Source organism: Argopecten irradians, chromosome 15 (assembly GCF_041381155.1).
Source record: "Argopecten irradians isolate NY chromosome 15, Ai_NY, whole genome shotgun sequence".
NCBI classification, from domain to species: Eukaryota; Metazoa; Mollusca; class Bivalvia; order Pectinida; family Pectinidae; genus Argopecten; species Argopecten irradians.
This window is the reverse complement of record NC_091148.1, coordinates 16,177,194-16,195,350: the sequence shown is the minus strand read 5'-3', so window position 1 is coordinate 16,195,350 and position 18,157 is coordinate 16,177,194. Positions and strand designations below refer to the sequence as shown.

At 35.5% G+C, this 18,157-nt stretch overlaps 2 protein-coding genes across 2 annotated transcripts; one reads left to right on the top strand and one right to left on the bottom strand.

The window, feature by feature from the left end:
• The first annotated feature begins 5,712 nt into the window (after positions 1–5,712).
• On the top strand, positions 5,713–10,696 carry LOC138309724 (uncharacterized). Its single transcript, XM_069250942.1, has 7 exons — positions 5,713–5,781; positions 6,294–6,416; positions 6,715–6,882; positions 7,195–7,288; positions 7,496–7,674; positions 8,327–8,697; positions 8,981–10,696. Exons 1-7 carry the CDS (start codon positions 5,752–5,754, stop codon positions 9,240–9,242), a joined length of 1,227 nt encoding a protein of 408 aa, XP_069107043.1. The 5' UTR covers positions 5,713–5,751; the 3' UTR covers positions 9,243–10,696.
• Positions 10,697–14,361: 3,665 nt separating this feature from the next.
• On the bottom strand, positions 14,362–17,939 carry LOC138308627 (uncharacterized). Its single transcript, XM_069249668.1, has 6 exons — positions 17,813–17,939; positions 17,373–17,422; positions 16,350–16,434; positions 16,214–16,245; positions 15,685–15,721; positions 14,362–15,170 (listed from the first exon to the last, which is right to left on the bottom strand). Exons 1-6 carry the CDS (start codon positions 17,937–17,939, stop codon positions 14,812–14,814), a joined length of 690 nt encoding a protein of 229 aa, XP_069105769.1. The 3' UTR covers positions 14,362–14,811.
• Positions 17,940–18,157: the final 218 nt, after the last annotated feature.

Genomic DNA, 18,157 nt, shown 5'->3' with positions numbered 1-18,157 from the left:
CAATGCTTTAAAGAATTTGAAATAAAAATAAACTCATTTACTGACGTGCGCATCTCCTAGCATTGGTGATATAGTATTTACAATGTAACCAAATCTTTTTCAACAGATTAAATTTTAATGGCTCTCATATTATTGATCTATCAACAAAGTGTTTATCTGTAAAAATTCAATTTAGTCTGACTATTTGACTTAGCTATCTAATGCTCCCACGCGCTTGTGTAGCTCAAAACACAGTCAGACGGACAATTCTGTTGCCATTATGTTGATTCCATTACATCTGCTACATTTCCTATGAAAATCGAGCAAATAATGCTCGTAAATGTGTTTCCCTATATAAACTATGGTAAATTTGACCCTCTCCCCTGGGGAAAATTCCGAGACCCCATGCAGGGCCATGAAATTCATAAAATTGGTAGAGGGCCTTGAGACCTTTCAATCTATGAAGAGTAATTCTGACAAACAAAATGATATACTAATAACCAGTAGTATCTAGGCATTTTCGTACGGAACCTACCGAAGCATAATGTAGGTCCCAATTTAGCACATTAGCCCGTGCATGCACATCATTTTCCTTAGCATGTGTACAAGTACATGTATTAGATTCCCAAAAAGTTAAATGGGCTACGCGGAAGCTAACCATTTGTTTGGAAAGAATTTGGAAATTAAACTATGAAATGATAGTATTGCTTAGCAATTTCAAATGGTGTAAATGAAACCACGATCCGCGGGGGATTTGCCCAATAATGGCACAAAACACGTGTTCTTTGTAGTCAAACGTAGTAAAACAAGTCACGTGCTTATACCTCATTCATGCCATTGGCCGAAATAAATATGGAATTGTAATATGGGTAACTAGTGATCACATGATTGTGTTTACTTCCAAATAGAGTGATTTCTCTGACCTGGTATTTAGTAATCTTATTTTCTCTGTGTTATATGTATCTGTTCTGAAACCTAAAGCAGGTAATTATATATCAATATAAATTTATAATTCTACGAATTAAGCCGGGAGTAGCCGATCTTCGCTGATCCTAGATTAGACGGTTAGACCTATTGAATTGGTCAATTCGCATTATATCATTTATTTACAAAACGAGGAAATGTCAGTTTTATAACTCATTTCAGTTCATTATTTATAGTAAACAGTGCATATGTGCAAGTCAAAATGATATGCATGCAATATTAATAACATTTTGGAGTTCAAATGTTTTCAAATAGATCAATTTTTTCCGAAGAAATGGCAAGCAAACTATCACCATATTTGGAAGTAAACACACAATCACGTGATCACTAGTTACCCATAATACAATTGTATATTCCGACCAATGGCATGAATGAAGTATAAGCACGTGACTTTTTTTTACTACGTTTGACTACAATGAACGCGTGTTTTTACTACGAAAAATAAATGCAGATCTATGTATCCCGAGTTTGGAGCTTAAAACCTCAAAAACCTAACATACGAGGAACGCTTAGAAAGACTAAATCTTCCAACTTTACAACATCGGAGAACTAGAGGGGACATTATAAATGTTTTTTTTAAAATAAAAAAAAAAAAACATAATATGATCGTAGAGTAACTGAGAACTTTTTGCAAATGGACAGTACAGGCAGAACGACAGGTCACTCTGAGAAAATTTTTAAGAAACGTTGCAATTTAGAATTAAGAAAGAAATATCTTCAGTAACAGAATAGTAGACATATGGAATAAATTGCCGCAACATATTATAGATGCAGATACTGTATACAACTTTGAAGTAATGTTAGATGAACACTAGAAAAACATTTGTTTTAAAATCTAATAGTCTATATTGTAGGATCATAGCCATTGATATATATACTGGAATTTATTCACTTATTTTATGAATGTATATATTGTTGATATGGATATAGAGGCTTCCAGCCTGCATCCATCAATTGTCCTAATAAATCGTAATAAAACTGCGTTCCGGGAGGATTTTTAGTCGAAAGGTTGACCGTAAGGAAAATTCGTTGTGCCTTTATATAAGTGTATCGAGGGATGTAAATATTTATGTATTTATATATGGACAGGGCAAGTTAACAAGTAAAGCTGGTTTCCCAATATGTATTGTGTACCTGTTCTGTGGCCGTTATGGCTTTTAAATTATGTAACTGGTGTTTTTCGTGATTCGCAAGAAAACAAAACATGAAAAAATCATTGTTTTGCATTTGTTTTTAAATTTTTCATTCATCTTTTAATATAGTATAGTACGGTATGTACTACATGGACTTGGTACGAATGCCAATCAACAAACACACACAGAGCTTTTAAACGATTTTTCAACCCACGGTTATACCCCTATATTAGTAAATAATTATGGCCAAGAGGATGGAAATTCGTTGTACAAAGCAGAGTCCTCTTGCACTCTAACTTCCTCAGCTCGGACTAACAGCTACGTACACGTATGTTAATTACAGCTGCATGGCCGGGATGTGCAGGATCACAATTTTTAGTTTTGAAATCAAATAAATAAAAATCTGAATTAACAAAATCAACGTCGATCTACACAGTGCGTCATGAAAGAGAGGCCTTTGATTTCCACTTTCAAGACCAGATGTCGACATCTTTTAGTTTAGATGTCGACATCAATAACTGACAAGTCGGTGTCACACCCGAGCATAAACACGATTAATCGCCGAGTTACCGACATTCTACATAAATATCTTGGAATCATTATGTGGGCAGGTACATGTGGTAAGTCGACATATTCTTCTGTTTATGTCGACATCTTCCTATAAGATGTCGACATAATACCTTAATTATCATTAAGTCGTACGTCGGCAACTCGATGGCAGAAATATGCCACGACAACACAAAAGCTAGCTATCTAGCGCTTATTTTCACAAACTGTAAATGTTCTACCGTTGCAATATATAATATCAAAAATATGAAATATGTATTTATTTAAAGATGTTCCACCTCCGACAGAGCATAAATGATATTCATTATTTGAACAATAATTGGTGTTTTATCGTGTATATATATGTCTAATTAACACAAAAAATAATGTAAAATGATTAATTTTGCCTTTGGTGCATGCGCAATCAGTACTTCATTCCATATAGGATATAGTGCCACGGATTTTTTCGGGATGCAATTAATTATTTTTCATATTTTTAACTTGAAGTAAAATTAGAAGCTCAAACTTTTCAATGTTGGTAATGGTGTAAAGTACCTAACTTTTGTAACTGAAGAAAAATACTAAATCGTCTGCTCCTGTTTTTGACAGTGAAAAAATACTATATGTCGGCGGTGGAGCATCTTTAATAAAACACGGGGAATAGTTTGGATAAGTTATCTGTAATGCAATGATAGTTCTGAGTCAGTCACAAAATTCTGTCACGATTGAATGCAAAATGACGTTAGAAATAACACAATTAGATATATGTTAAATCAATAAGAATATATGGCAAAGTTTTCACTTGTGTACTTCATTATGGCCAATTACTTTGCATTCTGTGAAATATTTAAGCATTTAAGGTGCTGTGTTAAGTTTATGAAATATGATACATATGTTGCCGGATATCATCGAAGGCGCCAATGCGACAAAAATCATCGCAAATACGATGTAATGATGCGAAAGTGCGACAAAACAGCCATGTCGCTCTGTCAGTCTGCCAAATTGTCTTCTGCTACCTTATGTGACGTCACAAACAAGACTACCCGGATATAATCACATGACTTAAAGCCAGTGACATAATAATTACCGTGACGTCATAGTAAGCCGAAGCCTAACTACAGAAAGATGCGCTATATGGAAGAAGAAGAAGAAGAAGAACGCACATTTTAGTAAGCAAGAATGAAGCTGTTTGACGTTCGTAATCAGTTCAGGCAGCAACTAAATTTTAATCGAAACAACATTAACAATGTTTCCAGCGAAATTCAAAGACGATATAAGGTAAGTCTTGCAAAAACCGGTGAGAAATGAATGCTGAATCGCCCATCAAACTAGTTAATGTTGAGCTGCTCTTTGGAACTGTTCATTGCGTCAATTTATTTCAAGCCTTGTAATTGCCCGCTAACCGCCACAATAACTGTTTAATTTTAGTAATAAAGACTTCCTTTTTGCTTCTTATATTCTTAATTAGCTGCTATCACTAATACATTATTATGCATTTAGACACATTCCGCGTAAACAGAGTTTGTAATTTTATATCGAATTCCGTGTTTAATCAAAAATTGGTCTGCAAAACTTTCAATATACAGTGTAAAACATTTTACTCACATAATCGAGTTAGTTTTAGTTTTACCAAGATATTTTCTCATTATAGCTTCATTGAGAAAATACATTTTTGTAACAGAATGTTATACCAAGCCAAAAGCCATGCAGTCCTAGACCGGGATGGATACAGGAGAGGGTCATGGTATCCGTGTGTCAACCGTCAAAATATCCGGCACCACTTGACCTTGGACGTCTCGTGCTTGACCCAAGGTCAGATTCAAGAGCAGTCAACAGAAGCGAGGTAAGTGCGAATCCTGATATAAAACCGAGTTATGTATAACGATCAAATTTGTCCATAAAATCAGCCATGGGTCAAAGTCTTTAGAGGTAGTGTTCTTTCTGCACATGTCAAGTTGTGTTGATATTGGTCATTTTTGACACAAGAACTGACGCTTGTGTGTTTTTGATCTTAATACAGAGGTTGTCGTTCACAAAAGTTTTGCTGTATCTGAAAAAGAGACGCGTTACCTTAACTCTAGAACCATTGTTATCATTCTGGCGTTCAACCTGGGTTTCTTTAGGTTTCAGAAACATTTTTAACGTAAAGTTCAGTGTCAATTCAAATTGTTAAAGATGGAGTATTTAGGGAAAAAAACCCATTAACTTGAATTTCAACAGAATGTATGCAGTTAGTTTTTACCTAAAGAAGGCACATGTTTGAATTTGTTCTAATTAATTTGCGCTTCTCACCATTTGACAAAACAGTTCACTAAAAATCTCAATTTAGTAACTCATTATTAGAATAAAACTCGTAATCAAGATTATCCGTATGTTTCACAGACATTCCGGAAAAACATATTACAAGAAAAGTTCCTTGTGATGACTTGCAAGCCCACACCTGTACAGGTAAACACTATGTTTATATAACGAGTTCTCTAAGTTTCTAAGTACAAGTTCTGTCCTCAATTCATTGATTTTTCTTTCCAATCTATAAATGAAAGTGTTTATATCGGTATTCTCTTACATTTCAACAAATTTCTAGTTTCAAATGTGATGTGCATGAATGACTAATGAAAAATATCATGTTGAAACATATAAATAAATGTCTCCAGAAAAACATAGTTCACGATCGTCTTGGGCCCGGCACATTTGGGGACGTCCCCCGGTTACCATCAATGTTGGATGAAGAAAATCTCATTGCGCATGCTCTAGATTTCCAAAGCCTCGATGAAGCAAGACGACTGAGACCGTCTGTATTAATTGAACCGTGGATGTTTGGTCTAAGTTGTTCTCCACTACAGGTACAGCTGAAATGTTTTTGTTTGTGTATATGTATGTTGAATCAGTATTTTGAAAACATCATTTTCAAAATAGCAATGATGTGAATATCAAATTTAAACGACTCCAGTATTGTTATCTAAAGATAAATCAAAATATAGATATTTCCAATGAAAAGTTATGCTGTGCATGAGGTCTTTGGTAGTAAATTGTCATCATATTGAAAAATACATATTGATTTATTCAGAGAGACGAAGAAGCAAGAGAGTCTGTTCTAATTAAACCGTGGATGTTCAGTCTAAGTTCTTCACCACGACAGGTACAGCCGATATATTTTTTGTTTATGTATATGCATGTTGAATCAGTATATTGAAAATACAATTTTAAAAATAGCCATGATGAAAATTTCAAATTTAAAGAACTTCAATTTTGTTATCTAAAGTTGATATAGCTTTAACTAATGAAAACGTCACGCTGTGCATGGATATAATATGAGCTATTTGGTCAGTAAATTGTCAAATCTACCATATAAAAAAATCCTAATCAATATCTTTAGAGAGACGACGAAGCAAGGGAGTCTGTTCTTATTGAACCATGGATGTTTAGTCCAAGTTTTTCACCACGACAGGTTACAGATGAAATATTTATTTATTTTCACAAAGATAAATCATGCAAATTGAAATTTTTAAAACTTTCGCGCTTCTGATATAGCCCAATGTAAATCTTAACCTGTATTCATTTATAAGAAATATGATTTTATTTTGTAATATACATTATATTAAATTAAAAACCGGTAAGAGAACATGATGTTGACCATTTTTATTTTCCCAGGTGAACTCTGCACCAGAGATATCTGATGAAACAAGTGTTGTGTACTCTGAAGGCAGTTCTTTTGTTGGTATAGAGAGTTTAACATCTGCAGCCAGCAGTGTTTTGTCTACAAGTCCCTATTCCGTAAGTCTTATCTGTTCGGAACAATTGTAATGTAGGTCAATTAATAAGATAATGACGTCCGCGTATTTATAATTTTATTGCAAATTCGCTTCAATTTAGTTCATATTTTGTATTTAGCAAAAGTGAAAACAGAGAAAAAAGTTTAAAGATGTCAATAAGAAAAATCAAAGGAGATAAAAACTTGCCTAAAATAATATCATAATTTTATGATTTATCATTAGTAATGCTTTAAATTAACTTAAAACGAGGTGGAATGAATGACAAAACCTATTGTGTGTATGAATGCTTGCTTCTTCAGGTAATTACGACCCCAACATCTTCGCCATCGAGTAGATCTTCCATTGATATTCTGAATGCCTCTTTGACAACATCTTCAAGTGAAATATATTATTCTGATGTGGAAAGTCAAACTTCACGCAGATCCACATCAGCACCAGGACATGTAATTTCTGGAAGTTCTCACTCGGTATGTTAATGTTGGTCAACTGTCCAGTGATATTAAAATGCACAAAGAAACACGAAGAAAAAATATCATTGAACAATAATACAATTATTCGGATGATAACATGGTTTTAACAAACAAGTACAGCACAAGCTCTGATCGCTTGTTGACACGTGTTGTCTTATCTGTGGATTGTTTCGAATCAAAATGTGTAATTAAGTGACGTAACACGTACATATCATTACAAATTAATGAAAATGGTTCAGACAATTCTAAAATGGTGAAAATTTGTCATATTTTAAACTAATGGAGTTGATATATTATTGGATCTTTCAGATTGCAATGGCAGCAATAGAAACCGAGCTAATGGCGCTTATGGATTCACCACGCATAAAATCAGTCCACCAGCAAACTTCAACCAGCTTGTGTGGTATGTTTAGTCATGTGTAAACAAGAGTCTAATTCGTTTGAGAACACAGTGTAAGAGACGATTTACTTCTTTTTATTATTATTATTATTTAACACGTACATTTCAAAATTGCCAAACAGGGTATCGTCTCATTGAAATCTGATGAATATTATGATTTTATATGACATTGAAAAATATAACTTTACTGAAGATGGTCCGTTCATTTAGTATTAATAGGTGGCATGGAATACCAGTACCAACATTCCCACTTCAACTTTTCTGTCCTTGGAAACCAAGTCAGAACCGTCGACGCAACAATTGAGATACTAACAGCCGTTGATTTCCTAAATGAAATCAACTCAGAGAGTGGTGGCTTAAATATCCTGGGAGCCGGTGTGTTTGGGTCGGTGAGTAGAAATAATTTCTTTAGAAGAAAATAAATTTTAACAGTGTTCTTATGACATGGGTTAACAGCTACACAAAAATATCATGTCTAAGACGTATATTAACTATCTTTATTACTTAAAGGCCCACTACCTTTCTGGAGCATAATTTAAAGGTTTAATAGTATAAGAAAATACATATCGATGGCCTAAGATGAGGTAACAATACTAAACATATATGCAAGATTTTCTGCATAATAAATGATAACTTTAGGAATTCATTTCGCTTTTTTGCCGTCTGGAGCAGTGATAGTGAACTACTTGGCGGTATTTAGGACGACGGCGGGAAGTATAGGTCGATCCGCGTTATGAAAACTAACGTTTTATTTTATTAAATTGTTCAAAAGATGAGGTTAAGTGTACTATTAAAGGTAAGATAACGTTTTAAATTCCGATTTCAAAATTTAAAAGTCGTTTCAGAAAGGAAGTGGGCCTTTAAACATTAATATTATAAATCATGAAATAAATCAGGAGTCATCACACTATGTAAAGGATTGAACATTGCGATGCCAACAATAAGTATATGTCTAGTATTCATAAGAAAACAAGAAAATGAAATCGTAGTTTTATCCAGAAATAATGAACTTCTGAACAAGTCTCTACAATTCATTTTCAGGTCTTTACTTCAAAACACCTCGTCACGGGCAAAAGGGTGGCCATCAAAGCCTATCATAATGAAGATATCAAACACATAGTTGCCGAGGCGAGGTATTTACAAGTACTTAATACAACAGGCTTTACGCCACAACTTCTCGGGCTTCTCCCCAACCCCGTAGATCCCAGAGAGATCTACCTCGTGATGGAAATGGTGGGGGAGGGGGTCACCCTACGTAAACGTCTAGAGAAGAATGACCTTAGTGAAAAAGACAAACTATCAATAGCATTAAGACTTGTCATTGGACTACACAGCATTCACGAGAAGAAAGTACTAATCAACGACATAAAAGACGATAATATCATCATATACGGCACTGACCTCAGAGCAAAGTAAGTTATCGTAATGTTTTGAAGTACTTTGAACATAACGAATAATATGCTAAATAGATAGATGTGTAACCGGTGACATGGGGAATACACATGCTGTTAATTGCATCATTGTATCTGAGTTTTTCAAAAATAACTGCTGTTTCTATGGATATTATTCTACGGAATTTGGAAGGAATATAGAGATCTTCAAGAGCATTTGGAATATAGAGATCTTCAATTTTTAAAATTTGATATCAGCAATGATCTTATTTTCACCTTTTGTTATTTAACTTTTGTATCACAGATTCATTGATTTTGGCCACGCCTCTTGTGGATTTGAAAAGACCTACAAAGGGGACACATCTAGGTCTTTCCATCTGGCTCCAGAGGTAAGGAACCACAATCCAACAACCCCTGCATCGGACGTATATAGTCTAGGCGATACTCTGGGATATTTCTCTGTCAACAAGCTCAATAGTCTTGTATACCGATGCAAACGGCCTGATCCTGTGGAGAGGCCATTACTTCCTCACATGGCCGGGGAATTAATGGTATTGTTGAAATAGATAGCTCACTATGTACTGTGATACTTATATTTTTATATATTATTGTTAAATTTACACTTTACTTTTGAAAGTTATTTGTTTCACTATTTGATATATTATAAAATATTTTTTATTCAATATTCATAATAATAGGTGTTTTCCCCCCAGATATTCACATTTACATTGCATTCTTTAAGGTTGATTGTTTTTCAAATCAATATTTATACATATTCCATGTACATCTTAAGTTCAATAACGTTCGAAACAGTGTGGGTCGGTGATTTTAGATGAATGGGTGTGGCATACCGTGCTGTACAGAACAGGATGCGATCCTCTGGCACACTGTGAAAAGTTGTAAGATCGTAAGTCACTGGCGTGGATGGAATAAGCCCGTAAACTTGGCCTGCTGTACATCAGAGATTGCCACTTTAAAATTTATAATTATGGGTAGATTGGATTGGTAATGTTCTAATTATTATTTTTTGTTGTTGTTGCTTTATTCATTATCACTATGAATAAAGATTAAATACAAGTAAACACAATTAATATGTGTAACATGGGTATTGTGTATCAGCTACTATGACACCAGGAATATCATCTGTTTTCTCCGTTTTTTCAATAAAAATTATACGAAATATTCTGAATGATATAATAGCTGAAAATGGAACGTAATATATACAACAATAGATTCTTAAGAATTGATTTCAAGTAGTGTATGGATAATATATCTCATTTTACATTTATAGTTGTTTAATATCTGTTTATATTAGATAGGCTCTTATTTTTTCACTATTTTCATTGGCTAATACATTAGCACGTGAAGTCCAAAATATAGCATATTGATCTTGGTGTTTCCATTTTTAAAAACACCGAGTCAATATTCCTTCGGGAACTTCATTGCCCAAACGCTGCATTCTTCAGGGTGGCGTTCTTTGACCATTGTTTTTCTTGTAATTAATATAAACGATATATCTAATATAAAAATTAATGATCTTTGTCTCGATTCATATGGTGTCATATCACCCTTGAAGAATTTAAAATAATGACCTCGGGCTACGCCTTCGGTCACTACTTATTCTACGCGGGCGATATAACACCAATATGGACCTCAATTAAGGTCAATAATTGATATATATTAGATATGCTCTGATTTCCCCCTATTTTATTGGCTAATACATGGTCACGTGACGTTCAGTAAAAGGATATTGACTCGGTGTTTCCATTTTTAGAAACACCGAGTCGATATTCCTTTGCGAACTCTATTGCCCAAACACCGCATTCTTCAGGATGGCGGTCTTTGATCAATGCTTTTCTTGTAATGAAGATTCTACATTTTTATTTCTAAATTTGCTGGATATTTATTCTTACAATCTTTTGTCTATGTGAACTTCAATAATAACAGTAGATGTTACCATATGATGATTGATCTCATTTTTTCATAATTTTAATTATATAATATCAGTTTTGATATTATTTTAAAATGTTGAATATCAGTAATTATGAAATTTAATTTATTAAATTTCGTTTTGGATGATCTATTTTCAATGTTGAAGACAACAATCGCAATTAATATTTACATATGTTGATAATAAAATGTATAAATGTAAAAAATTGTGTCAACTTGTTTTTAGATCATTTCACCCAGGGTCAGACCCACGGTATCGCATTTGATCTCCGTCCGTCGTATGTCTCCTAACTCCAGTGTCATTACAAACTTGCACTCAAATCGTGGGAAGATTGTGATAAACCAAACGACTCGTCACACCCTGCCGTTAGGTCGAGAAAGGTTGCGGAAAAACAACTACGAAAAGCTGTGCGAATCGAGAAAGCCATGAAACGGTCCCAACATCATACTTCTATCATGGAAGCCAGAACCTCTGATACAAAGCTATTTCATAAACTTGTACAACTCTAACGGAAGAATGAATGTGTTAATATCAGTGAGCTACGTGTTGGTGATGAAATCTACTCAGAGAAGAACGGAATAATGATAGGCTGGACAACACACTTGAGCAAACTAGCTACTCCATTGCAGATATTGTTAACGCAGAATTTGACGATACCCACCGTGATCATGCGCAACTGGATTTCGACCTTATCACCGATATGTACAGTAATGCAGAACCTGTCAAAATTCTCCTACGATGAAGTACGGAAAGCAGTGTCTAACCTCAACACTGGGAAATTCCCAGACACATACGGGATTACGGCAGAACATATTGTGCATGGCGGAGACAACATCATTAGGGTACTATGCGAGATCTTCAACAAAAGATCCACTAAAAGGCCATATCCCAGATAAACTGAAAGTTGGAACGCTTACTCCTGTCTTCAAAAAGAAAGATGACAAATCTGACACAAAGAATTACAGAGGAATCACTGTAACACAAGTCGTTTTAAAGGTAATTGAATCTCTCATCAAACAACACTTACTTCCCTTTATTGATTCGATACAGAACCACATGCAGAAGGGATTCACTGCAAATACCTCGCCCATTCTCTGCGCGCTTTTAGTTGAGGAATTCATTTGAGAGAGTAAAGACCTCAAGAAACCCATTTACATTGCTTTTCTCGACGCCAAGTCTACGTTCGATGTTTTGTCCCATGAACTTCTCCTAAGGAAAGTATTCGACCTCGGGATCGACCCCAATATCTGGTCACTGCTACACAGTCTACATTCTGGAGCGACGAGTGCCGTTAAATAGTGCAAAATCAGAAACATTTTCGATTCAACAAGGTGTGCGTCAAGGAGGTGTGCTTAGTGCAGATGTGTACAAAATCTTCATCAACCAACTTCTCAACGGGCTTGAAAAAGCAGGCTACGGTGCCAAAATGGGTCACATTCTATGTAATGCGCCCACAAGTGCTGATGACGTCAACTTGCTCACTAACGACGCAGACGAGCTACAAATACTCATCAACACAACGGTGAATTACAGCAAAACCGAGCGCTACAGTCTGCAACCAACAAAACGTGTGATATTACCAATATCTACCTTAACATCAACAAAAAACCAAAAGGACTTTGAATACCAAAAGAGAAAAGGTTGGGCACTCGACGACGTAAAGATGCCTATTGTGGATAGAAATACCCATATCGGAGTATCAAGATCGGAACCAAACAGGACATACATGTTGTTGACGGAAACATAAAAAAACAAGGAGGACACTCTATTCACTGGTAGGATCTGGCCTACATGGAGAAAATGGTCTAGACCCAGCTTCAACGATCAATCTATTACTTGTCTATGTAATGCCCGTCCTACTGTATGGTCCGTTGTCAGTATAATGTGACCGGGTGGGGCGTGTTGCTTGGTGTCTTCGGCGGCATGCTTTAGTGATATACCACTATAAAAAGGGCAACAGTTCCACTATACAAGAAGACACAACATAAATATACCGCAGTCTCCCAAAACACGCACCTCGCACAACATACACGCAACACACCGCATACATGGGAGGCCGTCTTTACATGACCATAGCTGTTAATAGGACTTTAATTAATAAGTCAAACAAACAAAAGGTCTGGAACTGTTACTAACGTGTGGAAAACCACTTGAACATGCAGAACTATTCCTTAAAAAGAGCCTCAAACAAAAATTGTCCATCCCAATAACTATACTGTCGACGCCGCGGTATATATTCTGAGTTGAATTCTACCGGTTGAAGCTTTCATTCATAAACGTGCTCTAAGCTTTTATGGAAGCATCATAAGACTGAGTGATTCGTCGATTGAGAAACAATTAGCCAGACGTCAGCTGTGTGTAAAAACGGGAAATTCCAACAGCTGGTACGCCATACAAAATCTACTAGTCCTATACGACCTCCCTAACGAAATTGACCTACTACAGGACAACGTGCCTGAAAACAAGGAGCAATGGAAACGCAGAGCCAACAAATAAGCCAACATGCACTGGAAAGATAAAATCAGCCGCCTAGCGGCATAATACTCTGCCTTACAACATCTAAACATCGAAGTACTCAAACCTGGACAGCTACATCCAACTGTATGTTCCAGTCTACCAAACGACCGTGAACCAGCTCGAATCGCCGTCAAGCTTAAAATCTTAACCGGAACCTATATACTACAAACCAACAGGGCTGCCTTCAACCATAACCAAGTTGACCCCACGTGTCTTCTCCGCAAACAGGCCGATAAAACGACAAGTCATTTACTACTACACTGCCCCGAACTACATGACAGCAGATTGTCGGCTCTAGAGACTATCACATCAATTTTATATAAGAAATTAAACAAGAACTGTATCGATGGAGAAACCATTCTACAATGTATTCTCGACTCCTCTAAACTTCAACTGGATTCAAAGACCACATAAACATTAGAGTTCCATGCACGCAGACTTTGTTACTCCATCCACACTCAACGCTACAAAAGACTGACAAGAAATCCGAAGCGACGTCTAACATAGGATGTGTATACTCGTATGTGAAGAGAATAGAGTCTGGCATATGTACATTTCCCCACCTTAAATTTTTTATATAAAAACCAGGAAAAAAGTCCCATAATTTATGTGACATTTGATGTGATAACTGGGTTTCTTCAATGTATAATTTTAAGTTTCAGAATTCAACGAATTTGTCATTTTAAAATGTAATTAGAATAGAATGAGAAATGGCGATAAGATATTAAACTATCGAAATTCAAAATGGCTGCCTGTCAGTCTTCTGATTGGTCAGAAAATTCGATATACACAACTAGGGTCCAAGGAAACACTAAACTTCATTAAGAGAAATATCTCTTCTGTACTCACTGAAAAATACATGTAGCGGTAACAATAATGTAAATGTACGAACGAACGGGTGAAAAACGAAAGATTATTTCAATAGCCACTCATCTGTCGACGGTGGACTAAAATTGTAATTAGTAATGATGTCCACATACATATATCTGTACTTTGTATATGAGAGGGTCTATTACATTCGAGTGACTTTAGGGGATGAAGAATCTGTTAATGAATCGTCTAAACATTTATAAAATTCCAGTGTTAATTGACTGACGGTACACCGGATATAGCTACCATTGAAGCGACAGCTACGAACAAACACACAAATAACAATGTTTAACATCACTCTAATCACGTAACATTTTGATCAATAAATAAAATAAATTCTTGTCTGATCTCGTTATTACCTGCTATTGAGTGTGATCGACATGCAGTCACTATAACAGCAAATATATGCCAGCCATTTTATCAAAACATCATCGTTCCGTTATGACAGTGAAGGGTTAGTTAATTTATTGGATGACAATGGGATACGGTAGAATCACATACTTAAGTATGCTGTCAATATTTTTATTTTCATTGAAATGCAGATCCAATCATGATATATGTTATTCTCCAAATGAGATAATGTTTCGAAGTAATGCATTTCGTTTAAAATCGTTGATGCAATGGAATCAGTTCACTCTCTGTAGAATTAAAACAAGAAGAAAAATAAAACACAACGGTACTATGTATTCTTTGAAAATCAGTTGACAGATTAATTGTCATAATCGTCTTTTGCTTCCTTCTCCCCCAACTTCTGAGTGAGGTATGTACAGTGGATGACTTAGTCTACGCCTTACACATCACTCGATGGACATGCCCAATAGTTTGATGCCCCTGAATGATGTGAGGGTAGTACTGTTGTCCCTGGTAGGTGTACTGGTGATGGGTGTCACACCCTCAGTGGATTCATACAACAGTTCTTCTTCCTCCGAGATCTTATCAAGATCCGGGAGTATATCCGGCGCAAATATTCTCCTGGAACGCCGAGTTTTCCCTGGAGTTGAAAAACTCGACAATTCGTTCTGGTCAGTAACCTCTGTAGGGATTTTGGTATCATATTCACTTTCATCTGTTTGTAGGATTTGGAGGTCGTCAAAATTACGCTGGCCAGCGGAAATCCGTGGAGGCCCAATGATTTTGTAGCACTTCAGGATCGGGGCTAAAAATGGGAGACATAGAAATTAAATACAAGATAAATGGGCATAGATATGAAGAAATAAAAATCATTAAGCCGAATGTAGGTTGAAGGAAGATAAGAGATGACTAAATCTGTAATTTTCTGTTATTTTTATTTCAATAGCGAGTCTATCAAAGTTCCAGAATTACTTCACTGTGCGATCATTTATTAGAACAATGTACTACCAGTAAACCAACAATTTGTCATTTCGAAATAAATTTCGCGTTTTTATGTCCATTGCCTCTTTTATAGCGATTTAGTTATCTTCGGTGTCTGCATTTCAACGACGGTGCAAAGTAACGCACTGCGCCGGATAAATCAGAGGTACTGCCGTAGTGTAAACGAAGGGAAGTAACTCTGGTATGAAACGTACATCTCAAAAATGGTTTATGGTCAAGTTTGGAAACTGATTAAATTCAAACAAACTTTCCGTAGTTAACAACAACCCTTATTTCTATCCGACCCACAATATGAGATGATCACTGAGTAAACTCACCGATTGGCAAAATACGATGTTTGTTGTATTTTGTAGACTGAAATAAAAAAAGAAAAGACAAAATATTTGCAAAGTTGTAGTAAACATTTTATACACATGGTAACGCTCAAAGAGTCCTATTTCTGGATGGAGGCAAGATCCGGTAACTAACTTTTTAATGGTTTAAAGTTTAAAGGAATTGATGAAAAAATAAAACCGATTAAAAAAACAAAACACAATAACAAAAACAGAACAGAACACTGAAACACGTGAACGAGTTACATACTCTTGAAGTATGAGTTGCTTGTGGAAGAGAAACTTAGGGTGGATTATCTGCCTTAGTAACAATTCGCTCCGTCAGGCGGCGTTACTGATAATTTCCGGTGCGAAGCTTGATAGAGCGTTGACAAACTATAGCAGACAATTTAGTCTAACAGGAAATTACGCCATTTTCTCAAACAACGAAGATATTTTTTCTCACATACACACGACGTGACAAACAAGACATTATTACAATGGAAGATAACCCTGCGTTATAGAGATATCTTACCTCCAAGCTCTCCTTGGCTCTTGACGTACTCTCTAGATACACAAATACGAAACATGGCATGAGTGTAATGAGTAAAGAAACGTCAGGTATGATTTAAATCAGATAATGAAATAGACAGAGTAATAAACATATATACCAGATTCCAGATTTACAACATTTCTTGAACTCTTCTTATATTCCTCCCCATAATTCTGGCTTCCTGTAGAATTTGACTGGGACGGCTAAAAAGAAAATCATCGTGATTTTTTTTTTTTTTTTTTAAATAATGAAGAAAAATATGATCTATTTGTTTTTGTGATTTCAAAATGCATGAAGTATTTATGATATCATACAACAGTGTATTGCTTATAGCTGGTGATTTTCGCTGAGATTCCAAGTTTCTTAAAGATGATCCACCGCTGACAAATGGTATTTTTTCACTATCAAAAACAGGAGCAGACGATTTAGTATTTTTCTTCAGTTACAAAAGTTACTTACTTTACACTATTACCATCATTGAAAAGCTTGAGCTTCTAATTTTACTTCAAGTTAAAAATATGAAAAATAATTAATTGCATCCCGAAAAAAAATTCCTGGCACTATATTCTATATGGAATGAAGTACTGATTGCACACGCACCACAGGCGAAATAAATTATTTTATTTTATTTTTTTGTGTTAAATTAGGCATATTTATACACGATTTAACATCAATTATTGTTCAAATGATGAATATCATTTATGCTCTGTCGGCGGTGGAGCATCTTTAACGAACGCACCGTTATCTGCATTTTTTTTTTTCAAATTTGAATTTTTGGAAAGTTGTCAACAAATTTTTAAATTGGTAACCCCAAACTCTCCGTTACTTTGGCACCGATGACTACAGTCACTTACAAACCAGTTATAGGTAAATCCTGAGCACAGCTCAAAGTGTCACGGCATAAACAATTCCAGAAGAGTTTTTAAAACACTTTTTACAAGAAATATATCTTGATCAACATACACATATCATTCAAAGACAATATTGACAATGTTCAGAATTTCAAGCTGAATGTATTAATTCCATCCTTTGAAATTAAATGTTTTTAAATGCATCGGGCCTCGTTGCTGTACCCTCTCACACATATAACACAGTTTTCGGCTTATCTCCTCAACATACTGAACTTGTACACAAAACTTACCTTTGGTGATACACTGAATGTCCTCTCCCCGGGGGAGCCGGGTATAGGTACTGTAGGGAGACGGTAGATGTCAAATCATCAACAGAATAATTGGTAAAGATGTATTAAATTTAAAAATAATACCAAGCAAAATTTCAATTATTTACAAGCGTAGATTTAGAGACGAGAAATCGTTTAAAACGGACAAGGAAACTTTCTTCAGGACATACTCGAATGCGTCACAGAGCCCGTTTATCTAAAAATATCCCAAGGATTAATAATTTGTCCGTTTTGTTTTTCTCTGCTGCATATGTCATATGTCATATCCTAGATACTCTAATAGGCCATATATATGTTTATTCGTGCCAGATCCCTGTGGCACAAAGTACATACTTTTTGTTAGAGTTGTCTCCCTTTGAGAGACAATGACAATGTACAGTACGGTAGGCTACAAAGCATACATGTCATCTGAAACCTTACGCTACTCACTCTCTGAAATATCCCAAAACTGTCAGAGGTGTCGTCATCGAATTCTGTGTCTTCATCGCCGTAATTAGAAACATAATCACCCATCTCAAACCTCCTCATTTTGATAGCCAAGATATTTGTAACTATAAGTCCTGGCAACTTTCTGCGAAAATGCACGTTTCTGATTGGTTAAAAATCCACACAGGTTTAAACATGGTCAGCTGATTAAGGCTCAGGGTCTGGTAACGATATATTTTAAAGCATTAAAACTAAGTAAAGAAACATGTAATACACAGAATATATCATTTATAGATAAATGACACCCTCTCAACAAGAAT